The sequence below is a fragment of the Orcinus orca genome, chromosome 8, assembly GCF_937001465.1.
Source record: "Orcinus orca chromosome 8, mOrcOrc1.1, whole genome shotgun sequence".
Classification (NCBI taxonomy): Eukaryota; Metazoa; Chordata; class Mammalia; order Artiodactyla; family Delphinidae; genus Orcinus; species Orcinus orca.
The window spans coordinates 105167679-105191137 of NC_064566.1; the positions used below are offsets into that span (position 1 = coordinate 105167679).

The 23459-nt window shown below is 58.8% G+C and overlaps 1 protein-coding gene and 1 long non-coding RNA gene across 2 annotated transcripts; one reads left to right on the forward strand and one right to left on the reverse strand.

The window, feature by feature from the left end:
• Window positions 1-123: 123 nt before the first annotated feature.
• Window positions 124-3498, forward strand: LOC117196853 (uncharacterized). The gene is made up of 3 exons (XR_004477252.2): window positions 124-2127; window positions 2330-2442; window positions 2679-3498. It is a non-coding gene; the product is annotated as an uncharacterized LOC117196853 (long non-coding RNA).
• A 623-nt stretch (window positions 3499-4121) lies between these two features.
• On the reverse strand, window positions 4122-23303 carry ADAMTS8 (ADAM metallopeptidase with thrombospondin type 1 motif 8). The gene is made up of 9 exons (XM_004280493.4): window positions 22193-23303; window positions 14560-14799; window positions 13625-13760; window positions 12923-13090; window positions 11644-11945; window positions 9489-9672; window positions 6951-7123; window positions 6648-6823; window positions 4122-4703 (listed from the first exon to the last, which is right to left on the reverse strand). The coding sequence occupies exons 1-9, from the start codon at window positions 23252-23254 to the stop codon at window positions 4133-4135; spliced, it is 3012 nt and encodes a 1003-aa protein (XP_004280541.2). The 5' UTR covers window positions 23255-23303; the 3' UTR covers window positions 4122-4132.
• Window positions 23304-23459: the final 156 nt, after the last annotated feature.

Consider the following 23459-nt stretch of genomic DNA (forward strand, 5'->3'; position numbering starts at 1 on the left):
ATACTTGAGCAGCGTCTTGTTTTGGGGGGTGTGGGTTGGCTGACACTACCGGGAAGGTGACACTAGCCAGAAAGGCCCACTACCTCCCCAGTGGAGTATCAGAGAAGGTCCCCATGTGAAGAAGCAGGAACAGAGCTGTAACGGGGCGCACCTGTTCTGATACACCTGGCCAGGTTGTTGGGAAGAAGTGTTGAGCTGAAGAGCAGACAGGTGCCTGGGAGGGGCTGACGTGGTGCCCGCGAGGCAGGGGCAGCAGGGGGGTCACAACCCAACCGCCCTGCTCACTCAACGCTCCAACTTCCAGTTCCCTTTGCGAGTTATTTCGTTTTGTTTAGAACTGTTTTGAATGTAAGGTCGATCTGACCACAGTACGTCTCTAGTGATTACCTAGATTGAACCAGCAAAAACAGCAGCTTAGGTTGGTGCCTTCTCTCTCTCTCATATTCCGCGGGCAGCTTTCTCGAAGCTACAAGCTCAGCGGAGGACCACGGGGAAAGGTGCCGTACTAGGAGAGACCTTTCTCAGAAAGACACGCCATCCTGCAGCCGAGGCCACCACCGGCAGTGAACCCCGGTTTGCGTGCCTCCCGGGCATGGGTGCTACTGCCTCTCTCCCGTCCTAGGACTCACGGGCAGTGCCTGCTCAGGACCCTGGGCTGGCTGAGTGTCTAATCGACGTTGGAATTAGGGGAGGAGGGCGCTGCCGGGGATACACGTCTCTCCACTCCGCACGGAGCACAGCCTGGGTGGAGGAGGACAGGTGTTGAGACGGTGACTTAGCCTTTGGCCTAAAATGCTGTCGTCACAGTCTTCGTCGCGCTCACCCCATCTCGTGTTTGACTTTGGCCGTGTACTTAGTAATCTAGCTTCAACTCACCCTAGAGGCGAGAGGAAGTGACGCGACTATGGCAGGAGAAATCTGGAAATCTGGAAATCCAAGGATAGCACTAGCCTCTGGTAAATTCCATGTTTCTGGTCACTCTTATGGACAAACCATTCCTAATTCCCCAACAGCCATGGGTGCCCCGCTGCTTCCCGGAGGGGCTTGGAGATCTGAGGCATAGCGTACAGAGCCCAGATCGCTGTGGGCTCGGGAGCCTCTTTCCCCGCGACCAGGTGAGACTCGGACTCTGGGGGACTCAGGCCGTGTGTGAAGGCCTGGCGCACAGCAGAGGTACCACCTCACTTCACAGGCCTGAGAGTGAAGCTGTGACAAAGCCACTCTATCTGTCTGGACCACACAGAGATATCACAGCAAAGCAAAAGACAACATATTCTTAAGAACATTCCTCTTGTTCCTGTCCTTTTTGTTTGTTTATTTGTTTGTTTTGGTGGTGGTAGGAAGGCTTGGTAAAAATGAAGAGGGCTCCAGGGGAAAGCAAGAAGAACTAATGTTTGGATGCTAGGAAGGAGGAAAAGTCCTCAGTAAGAGGGTCCGCTGGCTAAAATGCCCAAACACGAAGGATCTAAAGCTAGTGGACGTCATCAGAGAGCAAGGTGTGGCGCTGGTGGGAAGACATTCCCATCACCCCTGGGAGAGAAGGGTGGTTTACTAAAGCGGGCCGGGGAACATGCCTCTGTAAATTCACAAAGCCCTCTGGTCCGCTACAGGAGAATAAAGGGCAGAGAATAAACCCCAGACAAGGATTCACTGGTCTCGCGGACAGAGGTTGGAAATGGACTTCGATGCTCATGTACCACCTTTGAAATATTTCTGGCGGGAGCTCGGAGGATCCAGAGGAATGACCAAGTTACCTGCTGAGTCAGGGCTTGTGGACTTTCGCGAGGAGGCACCACTACCGTCTCTGCGAGGAACTCTAGCTGGAAAATGCAAGCTCTCAGCAGAGGAAATGCAACCTTCCCTTCTCTGGGCTAGAAGGGTGGTCGTGGAAGGCTGGGGGAAATGATGGCGTGGTCTCTCTCTGGTAGGCAGATCTGTTTCCTGAGTCCCTGAGCTGCAGCTGTTGAGTTTCCAGACACAAACAAGTACGTATTCTGTGAGCCTCGCTGAGGCCACACAGCAAGGAAGAGCCAAGCTGGATTCCATTCTGCTTTGCGCATCAGCAGCCCAGCTGCCAGCTGAACTCCAGGGCAAGCTCTGCGCCTGGTAACGATGCAGAGGCTCTAGGTACGGCACAGCTGGACTGGCCTGGGTGGTTAATGGGGACACATCTGGCCTTGACTATTCGGGGGAGAGTGAGAAATGGAAGGAGGTGAAGGGTTGCAGGGACATACGATCCATCTCAGTAAAGCTGGTTCACAGCAAGGACAGATCTGGCTTTCCTGGTCGTCAGCAACGTGCCAGTGTGTGTGTGACTGTTTATGCCTAGGTAAGCCCGGCCTCCCACTCACTAAAAGCCGGCAGTCGGGGAAAAGTGGTCCGCGGTGTCCACGACCACCGTGTAGAGTGTGCACCACAAGAAGACGACCAGCTGAGGGCACGGTAGGGGCTGACATCCCTGCCTGTTTGCCCTGCCTGTGTCCCAACGGCCCGAGTCCTCCCAGCGGGCACCTTTTCCTCATTTACACAAGGGCTCCGTGTAGCATCCTCTCTGCCCAGGCCACTTTTTACTTGAAGGGGTCTTGAGAGAAAGCTAAAGGGAAGGACAAGGGGGGTGGGGTCAATGGTGACAGGAAAAGGGACGATGCAAATTTAGATATTTTCCTCCTTTTCCCTAGAATGTCATTTCTTGATGTCGTCTGTTCCTTTTCGCCCACTATGACCAAGGACTGAGCTCCCTCTACGCCAGACCATATGGAAGTCGAGCTGGGGGCTTCATCTGACCAGGAAGAGATGAGGTGACATGGAGGGAAGATGGGGTTTGGGAGGCTCTCAGGCAGGTTTCAGGTGGCTAAGTGGGGAAGGTCAGACTATGTAAAAGGGCTGATTGGGACAGTTGCAACTCGCCTGGGTCAAAAGAGTTGTGAGCTGGGAATGACATTTGGCGTGGAGAGAAGGAGCTGAGGTCATTGGTATGATGTTACTTGGAAACAGGTGCAGCATTCCTCAGATGCGAGGAGAATCTTGTATCTCTGCCTGGTCAGTGTGTACATGTGAGGATGAGGACATGTGCAGAGTGGCGTGGCATGGGCTTTCTCGGGAATAACGTTGTGTTACCTCAGAGCTGGAAGTTTCCACTAGAGCAGTGGTTCTCAAAGTGCGGTCCCCAACCTAGCAGCCTCCACGTCACCTGGGAACTTGTTAGAAATGTGGATTCTCAGGCCCCTGATCCGCTGAATCGGAAACTCTGGGGTGAGGCGCAGCCATCTGTGTTTCAAGCAGCCCTTTAGATGACCCTAATGCCCACTGAAGTTTGAGAACCACTGGTCTAGATTATGCAGATAAAGACTTGCCTGAATGACCTGGATTCAGCAGACGTGAGAACTCGGGGGAGGCCCCAGAGGTGCCAGCTTCCCTGGCTGTGCTCAAGGTGAGCCGACCTAGTTTTAGCCTCTGTCCTCGGGCCCTGGGTCCCCTGCTCTTTCCGAAGAAATACCGAACCAGATCAGACCACTCCACTGGCGCAAGATCACACTTTAGTTCAGAGACACATTTGCATAAATACTTGAAATGGATCCACCCCTGCAGGTGGGAGCCTGAGAGCACGGGGCTCTCCACAATCCTGTGACTCGCAGCCCTCCAGGCGATGGGTTTAATACTGAAGACACTCCTGGTCATTTCTGAAGAGAGTTCGGGGTGCAGCTACAGTGCTTGCTTTGACACTCACCATCCACCCCTACTCCACATCTCTCTTTGACTAATTTTTTCCCCTCTGAGGTAGATTATTTAACGAGGGAACCAAGTAGAAATAACTTTTTTCGTTTAACTTTGTTAGTCCTTTGCAAACAGGCTGACCGAGTCTTCTTTTTGGGTCCGTGAGAGCACTCTTTACCTTTTAACCTATGCCCTCTACTTGAACCCAAGCAAGGTCCAACCCACTAGATAGTAGACATTAGCATCTGTGGTCTGTCTCCTCTCCTCTCCTCCCCCCATGGATTCATGCCCAGCTGCAGCAGTGGGGGGCCTGGGTAGGCAGGCCACGCCACCCCCAGACGTGGGGTCACCGTAGCATGACCCTGGTCTGCACCCCACGCCCCGAGTCCATGAGCATAAGCCTGGCCCGCCCGCCGGATCACGGGGCGCACGGCTGGCTTCCACACGGCTTGGCATCCTCAGGCTTCAGAGCCTCGTCGCAGGTGGTGGAGGCCTGGCCTCTGGGGTCGCGGCACTCCACCGCACGCCGCTGCCAGCCGGCCCCGCAGCTGCTGGAGCACTCAGACCAGTCTCCCAGGACCCACTGCGCGTTGAGCAGGGGCTGGATGACGTTGGTCGTCGCTCTCTCTTTGCTGCTCTGTATGCTGAAGTTCACGTCGTTAGGGACAAAGAAGGTATACTTGACTTTGGGGGGAAAGAGTTCCCCAGGGGCTGTCAGGAGCTGCACGGTCAGGGGCTCAGGCAGCGGCCAGAAGCTCTGCAGCCGCTCCAGGGAGGTGATGGAGCCGCTGTACTTGAGGATGGTGCCCTTCACCAGGATGTCCTGTTCCACGGCGGAGATGGCCAGGTTTCCATTGAGCAGGTACTGCCCGTCGGCGGTCTTCAAGGCCAGGTAGTTGCCGTCGTTCTGGATCCCTGGGTGGCTCCGCTGTTTCACGTCGATGTTAGTGGCGCCGGCTGGGATGGTGACGATGTCATTGTAGCCATAACTATGACAGGAAGACACCTTTAGGACCCGTGGCTCCCCAGCCCGGTACTCAGGAAGTCAGCATGCAGGGACTGGGGGTGGGCAGACAAAAGTCTGCAAGCAAATAAGGAAATAGTCGCCCCAAAGTGCCCAGTAAATTAGCTGCGGAGGCCGACAGGAACACTTGGTACATCGGGACTTTTGCTTGGCCTGGGAGCTCTATCTCAAATGTTTGGAGTTTAGATCTCGACAATAGCACAGAGGGGAAGGCAGCCTAGAGGGGGCGAACGCTGAGCCGTTGCTGCCAAACCTGGGCTCTTGGCTGAAAAGAGATCTCAGGCACGTGCAGCTCCTTGCACTGGTGTAAACTTTGCTTGGCCACTTTCATCCCAGAGCTCACACCCATGTGGGAAAATCTGACCCACACACCGAAGGGGATCAGACGGACGCCTCACGCCACCTCTTAGAGTCCATCAGCTGCTGGTATTTGGTTATCGTGGCTCTAGGGCAGGGCGCAGAGCAACACAGCCTGCTCTGAGGAGCCTTCTTCTGGGCGTGCCCAGCACCATAAGTGGGGCTGTCTGGGGTGCTGGGATGCTGTTTGGGGAAAATGTTTCAACTTTATCGTGGGTCTGGGGCTTTATGTGGGATGGAGAAACCTTAATTCTTTTTTTTTTTTTTTTTTTTTTGCGGTATGCGGGCCTCTCACTGTTGTGGCCTCTCCTGTTGCGGAGCACAGGCTCCGGACGCGCAGGCTCAGCGGCCATGGCTCACGGGCCCAGCCGCTCCGCGGCATGTGGGATCCTCCCGGACCGGGGCACGAACCCGCGTCCCCTGCATCGGCAGGCGGACTCTCAACCACTGCGCCACCGGGGAAGCCCAGCCTTAATTCTTATTCTTCTCTTTTGGGGTGGAAGTATTTGGCTTCGTAGGCTGGGAGGGGAGTGAGGAGGATTGAGGAGCACAGGCACGCTGCTCTTTGCTGTCCTTGCCTCGCGCCCACTGGGCAGCTGAGAAAGGACCCCAGGCCCCACGTCTAATGCCTGAGAGAGCTCTGGGAAGGGACTCAGTGTCTGACTGTCCCACACCCCGTGCTTCTTTTTCCTATATCCTTTGAGTTTAAATTTGAAAAGACTCCTGAGTTGTCTGCCAAACAGGCGGATTCTGTTTTCTGAGGCTGATGAGAGGAGAGAGAGTGAGGGAGCCGGCTAGGGGTGCAGTGTGGCCGCAGGCCCTAGCCCTTCCTCCCCGGGAAGTGTGTGTGGGACAGGAAAAAACCGCCCGGGAATGGACAAACCTAGGCTCACCTCTGGCCGCCATGACCTACCACTGTGACCCTGGAAGAGTCATGTAATCTTTGTGACTTAGTTTCCTCGTCTGTGAAAGGGGAGTAACGGTCTTGGCCCCAATAGACTTATTTTAGGAATCCGTCGAGCCCGCAGAAGTGAAAGCAGTTGAACAGATATAGGAGCTTTATGAACGTGTGGCTTTAAGGTGTGAGAAAGCGTCTGGAGTTCTCAGATCCGTGAAGCCCCGAGGCTGCCAAGACCCCCCCGTGGGCCCCCATTTCTGAAGATGCACCTGCAGAAAGGGCAGGGCCCGCCAGATTAGGGTGAAATGTCCTTCCCACAGCAGGCCTGGAAGAGCTGCTTTCTGGCAAAGGTCCCGGTTACTCAGTGTAGCTCTACTGCCAGTTGACTCATAGAAGATACATCCCTATCCATGTGGCCTCTGGCTGCCCTGAGAGCCGTCATCTCTGCGGGCCAGACCCCGGGCCAAGCGCTCTGCCCATCTCGTGCCTCGCCACAGCGACTCTGAGATAGAGAGGATGCCGCGTTTTATGAAGAAACTGAAGCTCAGTGCTCCACGGGGATGGAGTGGCAGCCACAGTGCACACTTAGGCCCCTGTGACTCCAAAGCCCGGTCCGCTCGCGCAGCCAGGGACAGAACTTCTGGAGAGACCCACCTGGAGGGGTTGAGGGAACCGGACACCTTCCTGCACGAGTTGCCTTTGCCGCCGCACACGCCGCATTTGTCCAGCTTCCTAGGCGAGTCCACCACGTGGTCACAGCCAGCCTTGACACACTGGCCACGGACGCAGATGGCCAGAGTCTCGGGCCCGCACAGGGTGCCGTCGATCACCTGCAGTGGGGGAGGGAGGGGGCGGTCAGAGGGCCCAGTGAGCACTGACGCCGCCCACTCCTGGGCTCAGGCCAGGGGGCCTTCCTCCCCACCTGTGCACCTGAGTTCCAGAAGGTGAGTTCCTCACCTTGGCTTCGAACACTTTGAACTCACTCCGCCCCCGGGCTCGGCAGAACAGCTTGCAGCGGTCCCGGGGGGACACCCCTGCGTACTTGGGGACCCACTGCAGCAGGTTCCCATCCACGTCCGTGTAATTGTAGGCATTGTACTTCTCACACTGCTGCTGCCTGAAGCTTTTCCCTGAAATGAGGGCGAGAGGGCATGGAGCTAACAGGCTGAGCTGAAGCAGGGAGGACCCCACGGGAGAAATGCCGAGATTCCGGGCACCCTTCTTCCTCCCGGACTTGACCCAACCCGAGGACACAGGTCCAGTGTCACCTGGGCCCAGCTTTCCTAGACACCGACCTAAGGCCTGACTCACGGGGCAAGGAAAGGAGCAGCCAGCCTCAGCTGGGCTTTCTGGGGAAAATATCTTCCCGTTTGGGGAGAATATTAATTCTGCTTTACAGATGGATAAATTTAGGTGGGGACGGGGAAACCACGGAATGACACGTGGAGTTATGTTTTTGGGCCTCTACTGATGGTGATTTATCCTGACCTCCGTGGACATGTGGCCAAAGGCTCCCAGATCTACGTCTCTAGTTCTGACCTTGCCTCTCCACTCCACTTGCTGCAATTCTGGGTCTCTCTGGGGGAGCTCCATTTGTAGATGCTGCAATTACCTCCAGCTCAGCGAGGCCCAACTCCATATGGTTTCTCCATATGAAGAACTGGCTGGATTTTCATTTGGTGATGCTACCACGTTCCAGCCTGAGACCGGAACCCTGGTATCTTCTGAATATTTGCGCATCCACATCCACTATTTCCAACCTGTCATTAAGTCCTGGACTCTACTCAGGACGATCTGTGATCTTAAATGTCTACTTCCCACTGTCAGCATCTCGGTCCACTGCTCGCAAGCCAAGGCCTGTGGTTTCCTGCGAGACTTGGTGCCCAGCCTCCGACACACAGCCTGCTTCCTCTCCCGTCCTGCGGCAGGCTGCCTCCAGAACAATCTGTCTGAATTAAGACCTGGGTTTTTCCCTTCCACAATCCTGAAGTTAAACCCGCTCTTACTACCGAGGTTCTCCACGCCAGCTGCACATCTGCATGGTCTGAGGAGCTTCAAATCCCAGGTGGCCGTGCACTCCTCCTGAGATTCTGAGTCAGGACACCTGAGGCGTCTGGGCCTCTGTGTTTGGAAAAGCTTCCCCGGTGACCTGATGGGACAGCCAGCACAGAGAGCCTCCTGAGGCTATCTTAGCTTTTACGCACCCTTGGCTGGCCTGGAAACGCTGGCCCACTCTGCCCAGCTGCGCCCTGGGGGGGACCCTAGCCCCCATCGCAGCGCGTCCTCCTGCACTTCATCGCCGTCTCAGCCCTCCGGGCCCCGCTCAGCCCTGGCTCCCCAAGAAGCTTCCGGCGAGGCCAGGCCTCTCCTCGCTCTGGATTCCTTGTCGGTCTGGGGTCTGTGCCTCACAGACTGACCTTTAATTGCTCTGTAAAAGGGGTTTGGATCTCTAACAAGATCTGCACGTTCCCTGAGGACAGAGAACATGCTTCTTACGTCATTATAACACCTATTCCAGTTCTAGCCACACAAGAGGCACCAAAACACTCACTGACTGAGATGGCTGGTCCCGGTGCGCCTGAAATCCTGGCATCGCCTAGGCTCCGTGTCTACCTCATGCCTGTGTTCATCCCCTCCCCTTTCTCTCTCTCTCATTCCCCCGGGAACGCTTCACCCGTGTGCCAGGCAGACCCTCACAGCTCCAGGGCAGAGTTTCTAGAGCTTCGTGCCGTCACTGATCTTCCTCATCTTGCAAAACTGCAGAGCCTCCAGATTCCCTCATTAGACACCATTCCGATGCCAGTGCGCCTCTGCGCTTGGGTGCGTCTCTCTGCTTGTCGTTTGCTGCCTGCCAATACTTCCTGGGGCTGCACAAGGGGAGCCGGATGGGATGGTGGGGAAAAGACCTGCAGTGGTCTCACACCGTCTGCTGCCCCTGCGGTAACGTGTGGGCTTTCTAGCAGGTACTGGGGAGGACGTCCCCAGGAGAGGCAGAGGTGGGGCTGCTTCCCAAGAAGGGGCCACCAGGCAGTTACCACGCTCCAAGGGGAGAAGGGCAACTCTTCTCAGGGGGAATGTGCGCTAGGGTCAGATGCAGAAATCTTCCCTCCGCCCTGAGCTGGATGTTGGCTGGAAAGATATTGGAGGTTTGGCTCTGACCCTGGCTTTGGAAAACGCCTCCATTCTGCATACAGACGAGGGTTCAGACGTTATCCTAGACGCCCGCCCCTCTGCAAAGCCCTCCCCCAGCTCTAATGAGTAAGTTTGGTTGGGAGTGACGCCCTCCATCTCCGCATCTTGGAAGACCAGGGCAGTGTCTCTCCTCGACTTTGCCAGGCTCTCCCCGGACAGGGAGAGCGGTCCTGGGTCGCCACGGGCTGCTCTAAACCGTTTATGTCTGCACCCAGGAAAGCTCTGCACCCGGGAGACCCCCGCAGTCCTCTGGGGATCTGCTGCAGGCAACACAGCAGCTGCTCTGGCCAGTGTGGCGATTACCATCAGGGGGGCACTCCTCCGTGTGGCACGATTGGTACTTGGCTCTCCGACCCAGGCAGTATCTCCCTCCGTTCTGAGGCTCGGGGTCCTCGCACTCGCGGTGTGAAAACTGTACTCCTCCTCCGCAGGTCCGTGAACATTCTCCCCAGGGTCCCCAGGGGGACCAGCCTCCATCCACCACGGCCTGCAACACACAAGGCTGCGCTGAGTGGGGAGCAGAGGGCGGGAGGCCTCGGCTCTTGGTGTGACCTCCTCACCTAGTTGCGCCCGTCCTGGCGCACGCAGTTCGGTAAACTGCCTGATTCACCTGTGCAGGGGCTGTGTGGCCCGTGCAGCCGCGGCTCCCCGATCACAGTCTGTGCTGGCCTTGCTCGCGGCCGGCCCCCTGGTGTCTACAACAGTGCCTTGCCCTTTGTAAGGTGCTCAACAGGAGTTGCTGAGTGAAACACTTTTACGGGAATAAGATTGGGTCTAACGCAGCGGCTCTCCGTCGGCTGGGACACGTGGCAGTGTTCGGAGACCCTGCGGTTGTCCCAGCTGGGCAGGGTGTAGGCTGCTGGCCTCGAGCGGGTGGCGGGCAGGGTGCCGCTAAACATCCAGCCACGAGCACGAGAGCCTCCCACAGCCGGGACGCACGCAGCCCAGATGCCACCCGTGCTGAGGCGGGTAAGTTCTGATCTAAAGGACTAAGCTCTAGGAGGTGTGGCCACGAGTCTGCCAGCTGCCAGGTCCAGGGGTAGGATGGTGCTGGGAAATAAACTAGAGTGGCTTCCAACTTTACAACTGACCCTGAGGGCAAGGCATTGCCTTGGGTGGGTTCGTTAAGGTTTCGAAATGAAAATAATTTTTAAAAAGTTGCAGAAGTCATACGTGCTCGTATAAAAAATGAAAAATACAGGTGTAAAAAAGAAAGTAACGCTTACAAAATACCACTACCCAGATGAAACGATTGACGTGATTTTCATCAATATCCTTTTGTACCTTTGCTCTGACTATAGAATCATGAAGGTGCCAGGTTTTATTTTACACAGATATGATTCTGTCATATACATATATATATATATATATACAGTATTTTATGATCTGTCTTTTCCCCTTAACAATAGGTGATAAGCATCATCCCGTGATCGTTTTCTGGCCACCTTTCCCTGTACTGAGCTTGGCTGTGGTGCTGGGAAAGGTTGGATGGGCTCCCTCCCTACCTCTCCGCTCAGGAACGTGTGAAGCGCACGCTATAGGACAGGGTTGGGAGAAGCTCAGTGTCGGGGTGTGGGCTGGGAGGGGGCTGAGAATGAATCCGTGGATCCCGTCCCGGCTCAGGCTTAGAAGAAGCATGTGGTTTCCCCACCCACGCGGGCTCCTGGGCCTCAGTGCAACGGCAGCACCCCCGAGGACAGCCCTGCGGAGGGTGAGCGCACAGGCCACCCTGGTGATTCAGAGCTGGGCCGGGCCCAGGCTGCGAACCCGGTGCACGCTGTTTCACAGATGGCTCAGTGACTCGCCGAGAAATGTGATCAGCCTCCCAGTTCGGATGTATTAAGAGCAGAGGGCAGAGAAGCAAATCATTTAAAAACTCTCCCTGGCATTGCCTTTTTGCCTTTCCGTGCGAGGTTACTCTGCCAGGTTTTCTCTGCCTGGTCAGAGGTGACTCTGATTCTTCCTTCTCTCCTCCTTGAGCAAGGAGTTCCCACAATTACTCTCACTCTCCTGACCCCTAGCTATGCATTCGGCTCCGCCACGGGTAGGATGTGAATACCTTCCCCTCATTCTCGATTGGATGTCCCTCCTCTGCTGTCACGCTACCTGTTTATAACAGAATTCATAACGGCTTCTGTCTGCTGCGTGCCCACGACTGCTCTTGCGCTGGACCGTTCCACACCTAGCACCAAGCCTCACAGGCCTTCAAGTCGACTCCGCGGCAGCCCCACAGGCGGAGTCCCCCAAATGCCCGGAGCCCTGCTGACGTCATCCATCAGTCTTGAACAGCTCCTCTCGGCTTTGGATAAATATGCTTTGCTTTGTCCAAAGGTGAGTGATTTTCCTCGTAGTTGCCCCTAGGCCCAAAGTCTCTTAGTTCATGGCTCTCAGGTGTGGTTTCCTCCTTGGAAACAGCCCTCCCTGTCCCCGTCCCGCACTCCCAGTGGCCGGCCCTCACCTTGGGCTTCTCTACTTCCTCCTCAGGCAGGCAGCTGCCATCCAAGCAGAGGCTCCCGGGCCCGCAAGGCGTCCCGTCCGCCCAGGGCAGGCTGCCGTTCTTCGTGTGGCAAAGGGGCTCGGCGCCGTCCATGTGGCACCAGAGCTGGGCACAGATGTCCTGAGCGGAGGTGTTGGGGCAGTGGCGGAAGCCCAGCCCAAAGATCTGCTTGCACTGTTGGTCCAGCTCGTAGAGGGCCCTGCGGCCTGGGAGGCCTGTGGGCAGAGGCAGGGCCGAGGTAGGGGCGTCCAGGAGACAGTCTCCTGTGGAGGAAGCAGAGAAATAGGAAGGAGGGGTCCCCCCCATCACGCTCGAGGCCTCCTTGACCTCCGCCTACAAACTGTCAGCACTCAGTCACCCACAGAAGCTCCTCCAAGTTTTGACTATCAGTAGCAAGTTTTTGTTTTAAGGGTTGCGTTTCTTTTGGTTTCCAGAACATCTTATACTCAGTCAGTGTCTACCGAGGGAAGGCCTGCTAAGCGTAACACTAACCTAGGTCACAGTATAATTGCGGATGGAAATGGACTCTTTTTTTATTTTTTAATTTTTTTTTGCGGTACGCGGGCCTCTCCCGTTGCGGAGCACAGGCTCCGGACGCGCAGGCCCAGCGGCCATGGCTCAAGGGCCCAGCCGCTCCGCGGCACGTGGGATCCTCCCGGACCGGGGCACGAACCCGTGTCCCCTGCATCGGCAGGCGGACTCCCAACCACTGCGCCACCAGGGAAGCCCCTAAATGGACTCTTAAAAACCAGGCCAGGAGAAATAAAGCCAAAGTATTGATGTTGGACAATCTATTATTTTTGTATCAAGAATCAAGAACCAGTTGTGTTTTCACTGCTTTACTCAACAAGTCAGGCTGTCTTCACCAAGCACCTCGCCCCACTCCTTGCCCTCACGGGGCGCTTCCTGCCTCTCTGCCATTTGCACACTACCCCTGTGATCTATCGCTCCAGCCAGAACCTCCCTTCTCCCCTCCGCACGACAAAAATTCTTCCGTTCCTTCGAGCTCTGTTCGAACCCACCTCCTCCAGACAGACCTTCTCAGACTCCTCCCGCCTGCTCTGTGGGTTAATCTAAAGGGACTGCTGGAAGCTGGGCCACAGAAGGGCGTGCTCTGTGGAGTGGTCAGAACACTGAGCCCGGCGGGGTGGCAGAGACACAGCTCCTGAGTCTCTCCCAGGCTGAGATGTCTGCGCTGCAGGTGCCGGCCGCTGGCCGGGGAGGAGCCTGGGGGACCTACCGTGCCCGCCGTCCAGGAGCTCCGTGAGGTACATGGCGCTGCAGGGGGACCAGGGCAGCGTCTTGTTCAGGTGGACGAAGAGGGGCGCCATCATGTGGTGCTTGCCCAGGGGCCCGAAGAGCCGAGCACAGGGCTTGGAGTCGTCGTGGGGCATGCTGAGGACGTGCCCTGGGGAGGACGAGACCCGCGGTCCACCCAGCGTCGCCACTGCCCTCAGCCGTCCGCCCAGGGGGCAGAGGGCCTCTGAAGGCCTACGCGGCGCCAGCGCCTCGAGGGACCACCACGGCGCTGCACTCATTCCTCAAAGACTCTTCCTGGCCCACCCCGCCTGCCTCTCCTCTCCCAGGAAGCTTGCTCAGAGCTCCAGGAACACCGGGGTTCCTTTATTTTCTGCCGGGGCCTGTGCGGATTCACACTCGTCTCAGTCATTCGCTAGCTGACCTTCCAGAATCCTGACTGCTTAGCCGGGATGCGGCCCCACGGCTCTACCCGAGCGCTGGCATTTCCCTGGTGACCTCCGAGGATGGCCCCGTGCTCAGGGTGGGGGTGGAGACAGCACGAGGGCAGAGTCACCCTGCCGGAACGAGGAGGGGTGGCCTCGAGAGGCGGCAGGGTCCTGGGGGGGCCTCGCTGGCTGGACTCGGGAGGGCCGGTCCTCCCACCCGGTCCAGCAGCCCAGGCCTCTGGCGTGGCGAGCCTTACCGAGCTCGTGGGCCAGAGTGTAGGCCGCCTGCAGGCCCTCGTCCTCGATCACGGAGCAGCTCTTGCTGGGGTCACAGATGGTGCCAATGTCCGCCACGCCCAGGGTGTCACACAAGCCCTCCTTCCCGCAGAAGTTCTGCTCGCGGAGAGAGCGGGACGTGAGGACAGACACAGGATGGAAACCCTTCCCATTCCTGCGCCTCCGGAGACGCAGGACACGTTTTAAGCCAAATCCCTATTACTCCCCAAGGGCCGTTTCTCCTTCTGTGTCGGCGTGTCCTTGGGCTGCCGGAGACTCAGAAAGCTTGTCCCGGGAGGTGGGATAGCCTGGCGGTGGTTAAGGGTGTGGACCTCACAGCGAGGTGGCCGGGGCCTGACTGCGGGCGCTGCCACGGGGTGGCAGCTCTGTGCCTCACTTTCCCCAGCTGTAAAGTGGGGCTAAAAAATGCAGCACTCGCCTTGGGGTTGTGCGTGAGGCCTGGGGGGTGAGCAGGGTCTCCACACGTGATCACACTTGCTGGCCTTCAGGAAGCCATCTGTTTAAACCACACCAGGGAGATGGGCAGGCCTCCTGCCATTGGGGAAATCTTGAGGGGACCCCCGGTTACCTCCACCGCCTTTAACCCCCACTGCAGCTGGACCTCCTGTCTTAGTTCCAGCTCCACATTGCTCTCCGGGCAGTTTGAGCCCGTTTCGTCTTGTTATGACCTGAGCAGACAGCTGCTCACAAAGTTCTGGAGCAGAGCCCCCACGAATTCCTCTCCTTCCCTCGCAAATACCTCATACGTGTCCTCGTGACCTCCCCCTTCTTGTCCACGCACGAGGCTCCTGGTGTCTAGCTGGGGCCAGCAGGGGGCCGGTCCCCGTGTCTGGGCGGCCGTGGCCCCCTCGGCGCGCCCTCCCACCCCGCCCCCCGTTCCCAGGAGCCCGCGGACCTGTCTGGTGAGCAGGATGGCCGTGTCGAAGTGCTCGGGGTGCCGATCGCTGGGCTGGTTGAAGCGCCGCTGCCAGCGGCAGAAGTTGCGCAGCGTCAGCCCGCCGTTGTCGGACACCTCGGGGCCCCATCTCTCATCCTCCACGATCAGCACCTTCACCACCATCAGGTTGATGGAGTTCCTGATGCTAGGGTGCTTGTAGATGTGGGCCGCCACAGACATCAGCGTCAGGACGTGGTTCTGCAGGAAGGAGGGGTGGAGAGGGAGAGGTAAATCTCCTGGCCGCCACCCGCCCCTGCTGTCACGCCGAGTTATGCCCCCTGTGTGCTGGGCATCGGTACACAGCACCTCGGTGAAGGCTCCCAAAACCCCCGAGGCCCTGGCATCACTTCCCTTCACTGTACATATAAGAAATTCACGGCTCAGTATGGCCCAAGGTCCCAGAGCTAGTGTGTCAACCAGTGTGTGAACCCAGAACACCTGGCTCCAAAGCATAAGTGTTTAACATCCTGACCAGCCACATGTGGCCACGGACATCTAAATCCATTAAAATTCAATAGAATTAAAATCCTAGCTCCTCTGCCACACTGGCCACATTTCAAGAGCACCAACGGCCGTGAATGGCTCGTGGCTACTGCATCGGACTGAGCAGACAGAACATTTCCATCATCACAGAAAGTTCTTCTAGTGGACTGCACTGGTTATTCTACCTTAACCCTGACACCAACCGTCTCCCTGCCAGCCACGCATCCCCTCTCCGCCCTCAGCCCAGAAGCAATTATCTGAGCGCTCAAGGTTAATATCCGTCGAGAATTTTCCTGATGTCTGCTGGGGCAACCCCTACTCTTCAGGATGGGAAAACTTTGCTCTGATGATCACTCCTAACAATAGCTCCTCTGCAGATGGTACACGTGTCACCTCATTAAATGCTCACAAAAACCCTGGGAAGTAGGGATTGTCATCCCCATTTCACAAACGAGGAAGTGGAAGTTCTCGCAAGTTAAATAACTTGTCTACAGCCGCGCAGCTCTTAAAGCCGGAGCGCCAGCCCAAGCGTGTCTGTCTCTGAGGTCTACGCTCTTCTCAGTAAGTCTCCCAGGGCTTGGCCTCCTGGCTTCTGCCTGGACAGCCCAGAGGGTTTATTCCCCTCTGCCTGGGGTGGGAGAGAATCGGGTGGGTCGTTGAGACCCAGGCGCTCAGCCTCCCACTGCTTCCGGTCCCACCAAGGCCAGCTGAAGGAGTTGACATCGGTGCTTGGCCTCTGCCCCAACCCTGGGCTGCCAACTGCTCCCAAGGCTTTGGTGGAGGCCAGATGGGGCTCACTCTTCTGCCTCCAGGGCCTCCAGAAAGGAGTCCTCTTGGATGACTTTGCAGAACAGGAGACGAATGGCGCAGAGGCCTACAGGCCTTCAGGCCTCCAGCCAGCCTTCCTCCCTGCTCCCCAGGGCACCACCTCCTGTGGCCTCTCTTTCTTCCCTCCTGTGTTTTGGAAGGTGGGAGAAGAAGGAAGGAAAGGAGGGTGAAAGGCTGGAGACAGACATTCCACGGGCTGAGGCCATGTGTGGGAGTTCCAGACGAATCCCACTGTTTGTGAATGGGATCTGTCTGTTCACCTCGCCGGCGACCAGCCAGATATTTTGTAAGTTAAGCCCTACGAACAGGGGTTGGCAGGTTACTTAGTGTGTCAAGCACTCCAGCTATGTTTAGGCTGATGTAAACATCTTATCAGCAAAGCTGAAACTTGGCACCAGCCCCTGGAGTCGGATTCCTGAGGGAAACAAGCAATTACATCAGTATGCAACTGGGGGCGTGGGCTGAGGAGCGACAGCTTTTGCTGGGGCCTACTTCCTCCAGGCCTCTGCTGCGTCCGGGGCCTCCTACCCCGGGAAGGACCAGGGGCCAACTCCGGGAACTTCTTCCGAGACAACCCGAAACTCTCCTCACAGGAGGCCTTCCTTTCAGTCCCACCTTCACAATCTCATAACTGGGGAGCTGATGTCTTACAAAGAAGGTGTGAAGATGAGAGATGCCCCGAAGGCTCAGAATAAGGAACTGGAGGCCTAAGGTCTCGGAAGGGTCTGGTTCCCAAGCTGCCTGGTCAGACTAGCCCAGACCACGTGATGGGCGCGTCCCGATGAAAACCAGAGGTGCACACGTACAAACTGCTGCACAAAGGCTGGCACGGGCGCGCATCCCGACACCGAGGTTCTTGGAGTCTCCTTGCTTGAGTTCAGGCAGCTCACGGCATCTTCTCCCGACACTGGGGGGCCGAGCTGGCTTGAGAGCCATTTCCCTTCCAGGAGGTGGGTTAGACGGGAGGACATTTGAAGGTCCTTCTGGCTGCTTTCTCAGAAGATAATTCCCATCGCAAGAGGGCTGCCAGGACTGTGTGCGCCAGAGTTTCTGTTCAAGTCCCCAGTCCCGGTCTGGCTCACCTCCCCTTCTGTCTTGCCTCACTGCACTTGGGGACGGGATGCCCTGCCACCATCAGCTCCTCTGAGGAACGGTGGCCCGGCTCCCTGTGCATCTGACAGCGCCCTGGGGGAAGGGCCACTGGGCCTGGGCGGGTGGGCGGCCGTGAGTCTGTGAGCCCCCGCTTCTCGGGCCATTTCCTGGTCCAAAAGGGCAGGCCTGACTTCCGGTCCCACAGAGAATGGGCCCAGGAGCCAGTCAAGGAGAAGGTTAGCTCGCTTGCTCTACCGCGCCCTGTCGATTTATACCTCCCTGTGCACCACGTGGGTGCGGGCTGCGGGCTGCAGCGGGGCGCCCAGCAGACAACCTCCCCACAGCCAGGTCGGGTAGGTCAGAGCCCAGGGCCAGCCGGGCCAGGGTGGTCACACAACCCGACTCTGGAATGGCCCGGGGATCTCCTGCCCTTGGGTCTCCTTAGGGAAAGGTGGGCACTTTTCAGGGGGCCTCCTTCTCCATTGGCACCCCCAGGACCTGGAGGAGCGAAAAGACACTCCGCCAGCTAGGCTGGGACATAGCCCTCTGATTCTCTGAGACACAAACAAGGAGATTCCTTCCCCGGAGCTCCCCCCCTGCCCCCACCCCGTGCAGCCAGGGCCAGCTATGGTGGGAGTCTGGCGAAGGCTGGGCCCGGGCCAAACACACTTCCAGCAACTACTTCTCTTCAGAACGTCATCCCTGACGCTGTGGGCCCAGCGCTCTCCTCGCAGCACGCCTGGGAGAGGCAGGGAGAGGAGGGGTGGTAACGTGGAAACTCTGCGGCCTCCGCAACGGGGCCATCACTCTCCCTTCTGGCATCTCTCTGGGGCCTGAGACTGCTGGGGAGGAGGGAGAATCAAAGGGAGAGGAAAGAAGAGATGGAGAAAAGACAAGGTCCTGCACAGACGTCCTTCCTCCATCCTCGTCCTCCAAGCAGCGAGGGGCAAGGCCACGTCGCCGAAGCACGCAGTTTTCAGCACCACAAGGGGCCCAGTGGACACAGTCCAGGCAGAGCAGAGGCTGAGAGGCAGGTCCTGGGCTGCGTGCGACAGCACAGCTGGCACAGCGCTGGCTGGCCCTGACGGCGTGGGACTGCCCTGCCCTCCTGCCCTGACAAATGCATCACCCGAGGCAGCTCTAGCGCCAGCCACGCTTCGCCGCGCACCTACGACGTGCCAGGCTCTGGGTCAGGTGCCTTCCGTGTTCTACCGTCTCCTCCAGACACTGCCAGGACGTTGGTATAGCTGTGCCTGTCAGGCTGGCGAGGAAATCGAGGTACAGAGGAATGGGTGGCTCGCTCAAGGCCACTCACGTCTATTTCCTGTCAAAGTCTGTGCTCTTCCTCACGGCACTGACTGCCACCCTCTTTGCTGCTGCAAGGAAAACTGCAGCACAGCCCGGACAAAGCATGCCAGCCAGCCAGCCAGGGTGCCCCTGATGTTGTCTCTGCCCAACTCCCCCCGCCGCCCCCCTCGGGTGGGAGGGGGAAGTGGCGAATCAAAGACCGTTGAATACTAGGGCCTTCTCTTTGGGAAATACTTCATAGAGTCCATCCCTCTGGCGGCAGCAGACCGAAGGGATGGAGAAGACTTGGTATTCTGCCAGTGGGGGAACATACTTCACATGCACATTACGTGGCCTGTGGAGACTCGGGCATGTGTCTGTTTCTGTTATTATCCAAAACAGGACACTTTTCAGAGTGAAAGATGAGACTATTAATAATGATGCCAGAACGAACAGGCCTAGATGGAGGCTGTGCTGGGCAAGCCGGGGTACTTGGCCACTTCGGGTATTAGGGCTGGCGGGGGAGACATTTCCCCACGGGGCAAGGGCAAGGGGAGACGAAATGGCTGTGACTTGGCCCTTCCCGGAAACCACCTGCGAGTAGCCTGAATCTTGGGACTCCTCCTCTGGGGGCCCTCCCTGCTCAGCAGCGAGTTCAGAAGCTCAGCCTGCAGCCGCTGCCCTGGAAGGACAGCTTCCCAGACCAACCCTGGGGCGCAGCACGGTCCCCACGCGCCCCTCTCCTGCTCCAGTTTCATCCAGGGAACAATTAGCTGTGGCCGGATGCAGACAGAGTTAACGGTCTCTTCTGAGGTGGTCCCTCCTTTCAGGACACCCCCTTTGTCTGAGCTCCTTAACTCTGAAACCAGAGAAGAAGGTGGGAGACGGGGCCCCTCCTGTCAAGGGACTGACTGAACTCAAGTGTACAGAGTCTGGAAGACTCCCCTGTCGCTTAGCAGTGAGACCAGCCTTGCGCGCGGATGATTCTTTCTCTTGGCCTCGAAGGTGGGTCCTTCTCAGGACCGGGCCTCCCACTGCGGCTGGACGTCTTTGGGCTGCTGGGTTCAGTGACCCAGTCCCACAGCGTGGATGATGTCGGGGGAGCCAGGGCCTCACACCCTCCAGGTGCTCAGGAGGCGGCACCGCACTCGGGTGCTGGAGAGCTGGCCTTTCTTCCTCTGCCCCTTCACAGGCACTTCCACCCAGGTGCAGACTGAGCACACTCAGCGGGCAGCTTCTCCACATGGTGCTGAACTTTCCAGAAGACTCACCACGAAGCAGCCTCGTCGACGTTTGGGCTAGAATCGATTACCTAGTGCAGGCGCCCCGCTTCACAGGTGAGGGGAAGGCGCTCTTCACCCTCCTCACACACCCCCGCTGCCGGGACACCCCGAAGCTTTTTCCGTCCGTATGAATGTAGTCTCCAGGAGGCCCCTCGGAGAGTTACTTGTAAAGAACTAGGCTCCATGTGGGGAGGTGGGTCTGGGCAGGCAAGGTCGTGGGGAACGGGCCCTTGACATCCGCTCCTGTCTTGGCCGAGCCAGGAAGCCCAGGCAATGGAGCTGAGAAGTTCAGGTCTGCTCTGTGGCATCTCCATAGCCTGTGAGCGGTCGGAGCAGAGGGCCAGGGGCCGTCATAGAGACAGCTGTGTCTCATCCCCTGCCCCACCCCAGCGCGGCGACAGCAGGGTGCAGGCAGTGACGTGATGAGACCGAGGCGGAGGCGGCAGGGCTGGCCCCAAGGAGAGAGGGAGCCCCCCGCCCGCCCAGGGAGAGGACCTCAGTCTTCAAGGTGCCCGATGCCTATTGCGACGCGCTCTCTGGGCCCGAGGGAGCCGGCTGCTGCAGAGGTGCCAGTCTGTGTGGTCCAGAAACCTGTGTGTGTGCAGGCGGAGCAGAGGGGGCAAGCGTGCTCTGTGTCACCCAGCCAGGGGTCATACGAGGGTGGAAGTGCTCCTGGGTGGCTCTGCAAAGAGCAAGTCAACTTGTCTGGTGCAGCAGACCTGGGCAGAACCCAGCCCAGCCCCTGGCTTCCGTGGCTTGGGAGCCCTGGCGGCAGCAATCACGTCTGCTTTCAGATGGCTCTGACCTCCGGAGCTGCCGAGTGTGTGCTGGAGGCAAACACACAGCATCTGAAGTGTCTGGGCGCTGAGCTCAGAGTGAGATGGTAGGAAAACGTCAGGGAGGACATTCTGGCTCTGAAGACAGAAAGGCAAATTTCTCTTTCTGCTGCTGCTCTGTGTTCTTGTTGGCTTTCCTACCTCCTGGTTCTCAGGCAGCCGTCAGAAAGGAGTCGTGCGTGGGAGGGGCTGAGCCCCTCAGCTCTGGGTTTGCGGTGAATGTGCTTTCTGATGGAGCCCCTGGTCGCTGGAGCAGCCATCCTCACCCGAGACGGGAGAAGCCCACCGCCCTGCCGCCCTCTGGAGGACTTGCTTGCGGAAAGGAGTCAGGGAAGGCGGCTGGTACCTCCCCCTGCTCTCATGGAAGGCAGGGAAGCAGATACTCAGTCAGTGCAGACCCACAGTCCCGGGGGCGGACCGCACTGACGGCTCCAAGCCGCCTCCCCGTGCTCTGGGAGGACTGAATACCGGGACAGCGCACACGGAGCCTGCGGGGCTTTAACGGCCCGGCAGCAGCCAGGGGAGCGGCCAGCTCTTCCCACCCTTCCATCTAGAATGCATTTCCCAGTGACTGCAGAGTGAGAAAGCTGGGGCGAGAAGCTGGAGGGCCGGCTGCACCTCGTCTAGACTATGCTGCACAGGGAATGCCGAAGCACTAGGTGCCCGCAACAGCTGGGCACAGGCTGAGCCTAGAATAGGGTCCCAGCCAAGACTGCCATCACCGAAAAGGCAGCAACTGAGCTGCAGCAGCGGCCAAGGTGCCTTTTTCAGGAAACTGTGACCGCTGGGCAGGTCAGTTCTTCTCCACCGCGCACGTCTCTGGTTCTGCGCTCCCCCAGGGAGGAGAAAGCGCAGCCTCTCCTGGAACCCTTCCACTTCACGAGGTGTTGGGGTGTAGGGTGACACACACACCTCCTGCTGTTTCTGCACCGTCCTGGAATCTAGTGGGAAATGGCCTGGCTACAGGAGCTGTCCCCTGGAATCAGCTTTCCTGTCGCAGCTCCGTAGAGAGCTGTGTCTGGGCGGAGAGCAGCTCGGGGGGACCAAGGATAGTTCTGGCTCCACCAGGAACATTCACCAGAGGAGTTCAGATCCCCACCCCCTTCTCCTTCCCTTTTCCACTAAAGCTTCAGTTTCCCGGGCTGAGCCCCCAGGCAGAAATTCTGTTCCCCTCCCTTGTTGTGCTGATGCCGGCACTGCCAAGTTCTGCCAGGGCTGAGCGCCAGGTTGGCAAGGTGTCCGTGCCCCTGATCAGAACCAGCTGGGCACACAGAAGTTGGGCAGCCCCTCTCCAGGTTCAACTCCCTGCAAACAATGTCTTTTACTTATGGCAGCCTCAGTTCTGTAGGCAAAGGGAATCTTTCCATCCCAGCTGCCTCTCCCTGGGAGCCTCCCAGGTCTGGAGACAGCAGAGGGCAGAGAGGTGGGGGTGGGGTGGAGGTTCTCCCCAGATGTTCACTTATCATGTCTGTTGGGAGGGGCAGGTGTCTGGGGCGTGGGGGGGGGGGGCTTTAAAACCCACTTTCAGTTCAGGATGTGAGGGAGGGGGGTGAGCAGGGAGGAGGAAGCCCAGGACCCGCCCTCTAAGTTGGAAGGGACGCATGGGAGGAGCTGGAGGTAGCCCAGGTGTCAGGGGTCAGGAAAGGAGTTACTGGGCTTTCTCAGAAAGGAAAGAACCTTGTCTGGGGTGAGGAACGGGAAGGGTTTTCTCAGCGGGACGGAAAGGGAAGAATTTGGAGACTCTGGGAGGTGACCGGCGTCTCCGGGCACAGCGAGTCCTACCTGCAGGTCGGCTCCGTAGAAAGCAGCCATGGACGCATCGGCCACCAGCAGCGTTTCCACGAAGCGAGCCTCAGACACAAACCGCTTGGTCCTACTCGTGGCCCCCAGGGTCGGCGGCGGCTCGCTGGCGCCTTCCGCCTCCTCGTCTTTGCCCTGCTCGTCGTCCTCCTGCCTCCGACCCTCTCCCTTCTCCGCCTCCCACTCGGGCGCTCCCGGCAAGGGCTGGGCTTGGGCGGCGGCTGCGCGCCCGGGCCCCCAGCGCTGCAGGCGGTGCGGCTGGTGCAAGGAGCCCCCCGCGCCCTGAGGCTGGATGGTGAACTCCTCGCCGTCCAGCAGGAAGGAGCCGCTCAGCCCGCGGCACAGGCTGACGGCCGCCAGCGACTCGGGCTCCCCGTTCACTGTGCCCGAGAAGAAGCAGCTGCGCAGCTCTTGCTCGCCCCCGGCCGCCCCGCCGGAGCCCCCGAGGCGCTCGACCTTGAACTCGGGCGCCAGGAAGCTGGCGTCGGGCGCCAGGCGCAGCTCGAAGTCGCGGCCGAAGGCGGACAGGTGGAGCACGAGCTCGCCCGCGCCGCCCGGCAACCGCGTGGGCACCACCAGCGCCGAGGCCGGCCCCCCGCCTCCAGGCCTGGCCGGGGCGCCGCGGGCGAGCGGCGGCGGCGGCGGCGGCGGCAGCAGCAGCAGCAGCGGCAGCAGCAGCAGCAGCAGGAGCGGCGGCCACCGGGGGGCGGCGCGGGGCATGGGGGCTGCGGCTGCGGCGCGGGCGATGGAGGAAGCGGGCCCGGCGCGGGCAGGTGCTGGCGGCCCGGCCGCTGTCCCCGCGGGCAGGAGCTCGGGCGGTTGGCCGGCCGCGTGGCCCGTGGGCGCCTGGCGGCGGCGGTTCCCGGGCGGCCCCTCCGGCTGGCGGCGCTGCCGCTGCTCCCGCGCCCTCCCGCCCAGCCGATCGCGAGCAACTGGCGCCCCGGCAGCGTGCGCGTCCTCCGCCCCTGCCTTCTCCCCACCCCGGGAAGCACAGAGTGGGCTGCCGAGCCCTTCGTATTTATACTTCCTTCCCGGCTTTGACATAAGAGGTTTATTTTTGATCTCTCACTATTCCCGTTTCCCCTCCCCTGGGATCAGAGAGAGAAACTGAAAAGAGGGAGCGAGAGAGGAGAGAAAAAAAATTTGGATGAAATGTAAAACCAATCAGGAGTCAGCGGGGCTCGCTCCCCCGCCCCCCCCGCCCCCCTTTAAGTGTCAACTCCAACTTTTTCCCCTTCGCTTACGCGCT

Bases quoted from the DNA above. Each gene is read 5' to 3' on its own strand.
- ADAMTS8 (XM_004280493.4), bottom strand. From the start codon at position 23,254: ATGTCAAAGCCGGGAAGGAAGTATAAATACGAAGGGCTCGGCAGCCCA. The intron at 13,091-13,624 runs GTAAGGCTCGCC...CGTCCTCCCCAG, and splicing joins CACTCTGGCCCACGAGCTCG to GGCACGTCCTCAGCATGCCC. The intron at 4,704-6,647 runs GTGGGTCTCTCC...TTCCTGTCATAG, and splicing joins GGTTCCCTCAACCCCTCCAG to TTATGGCTACAATGACATCG.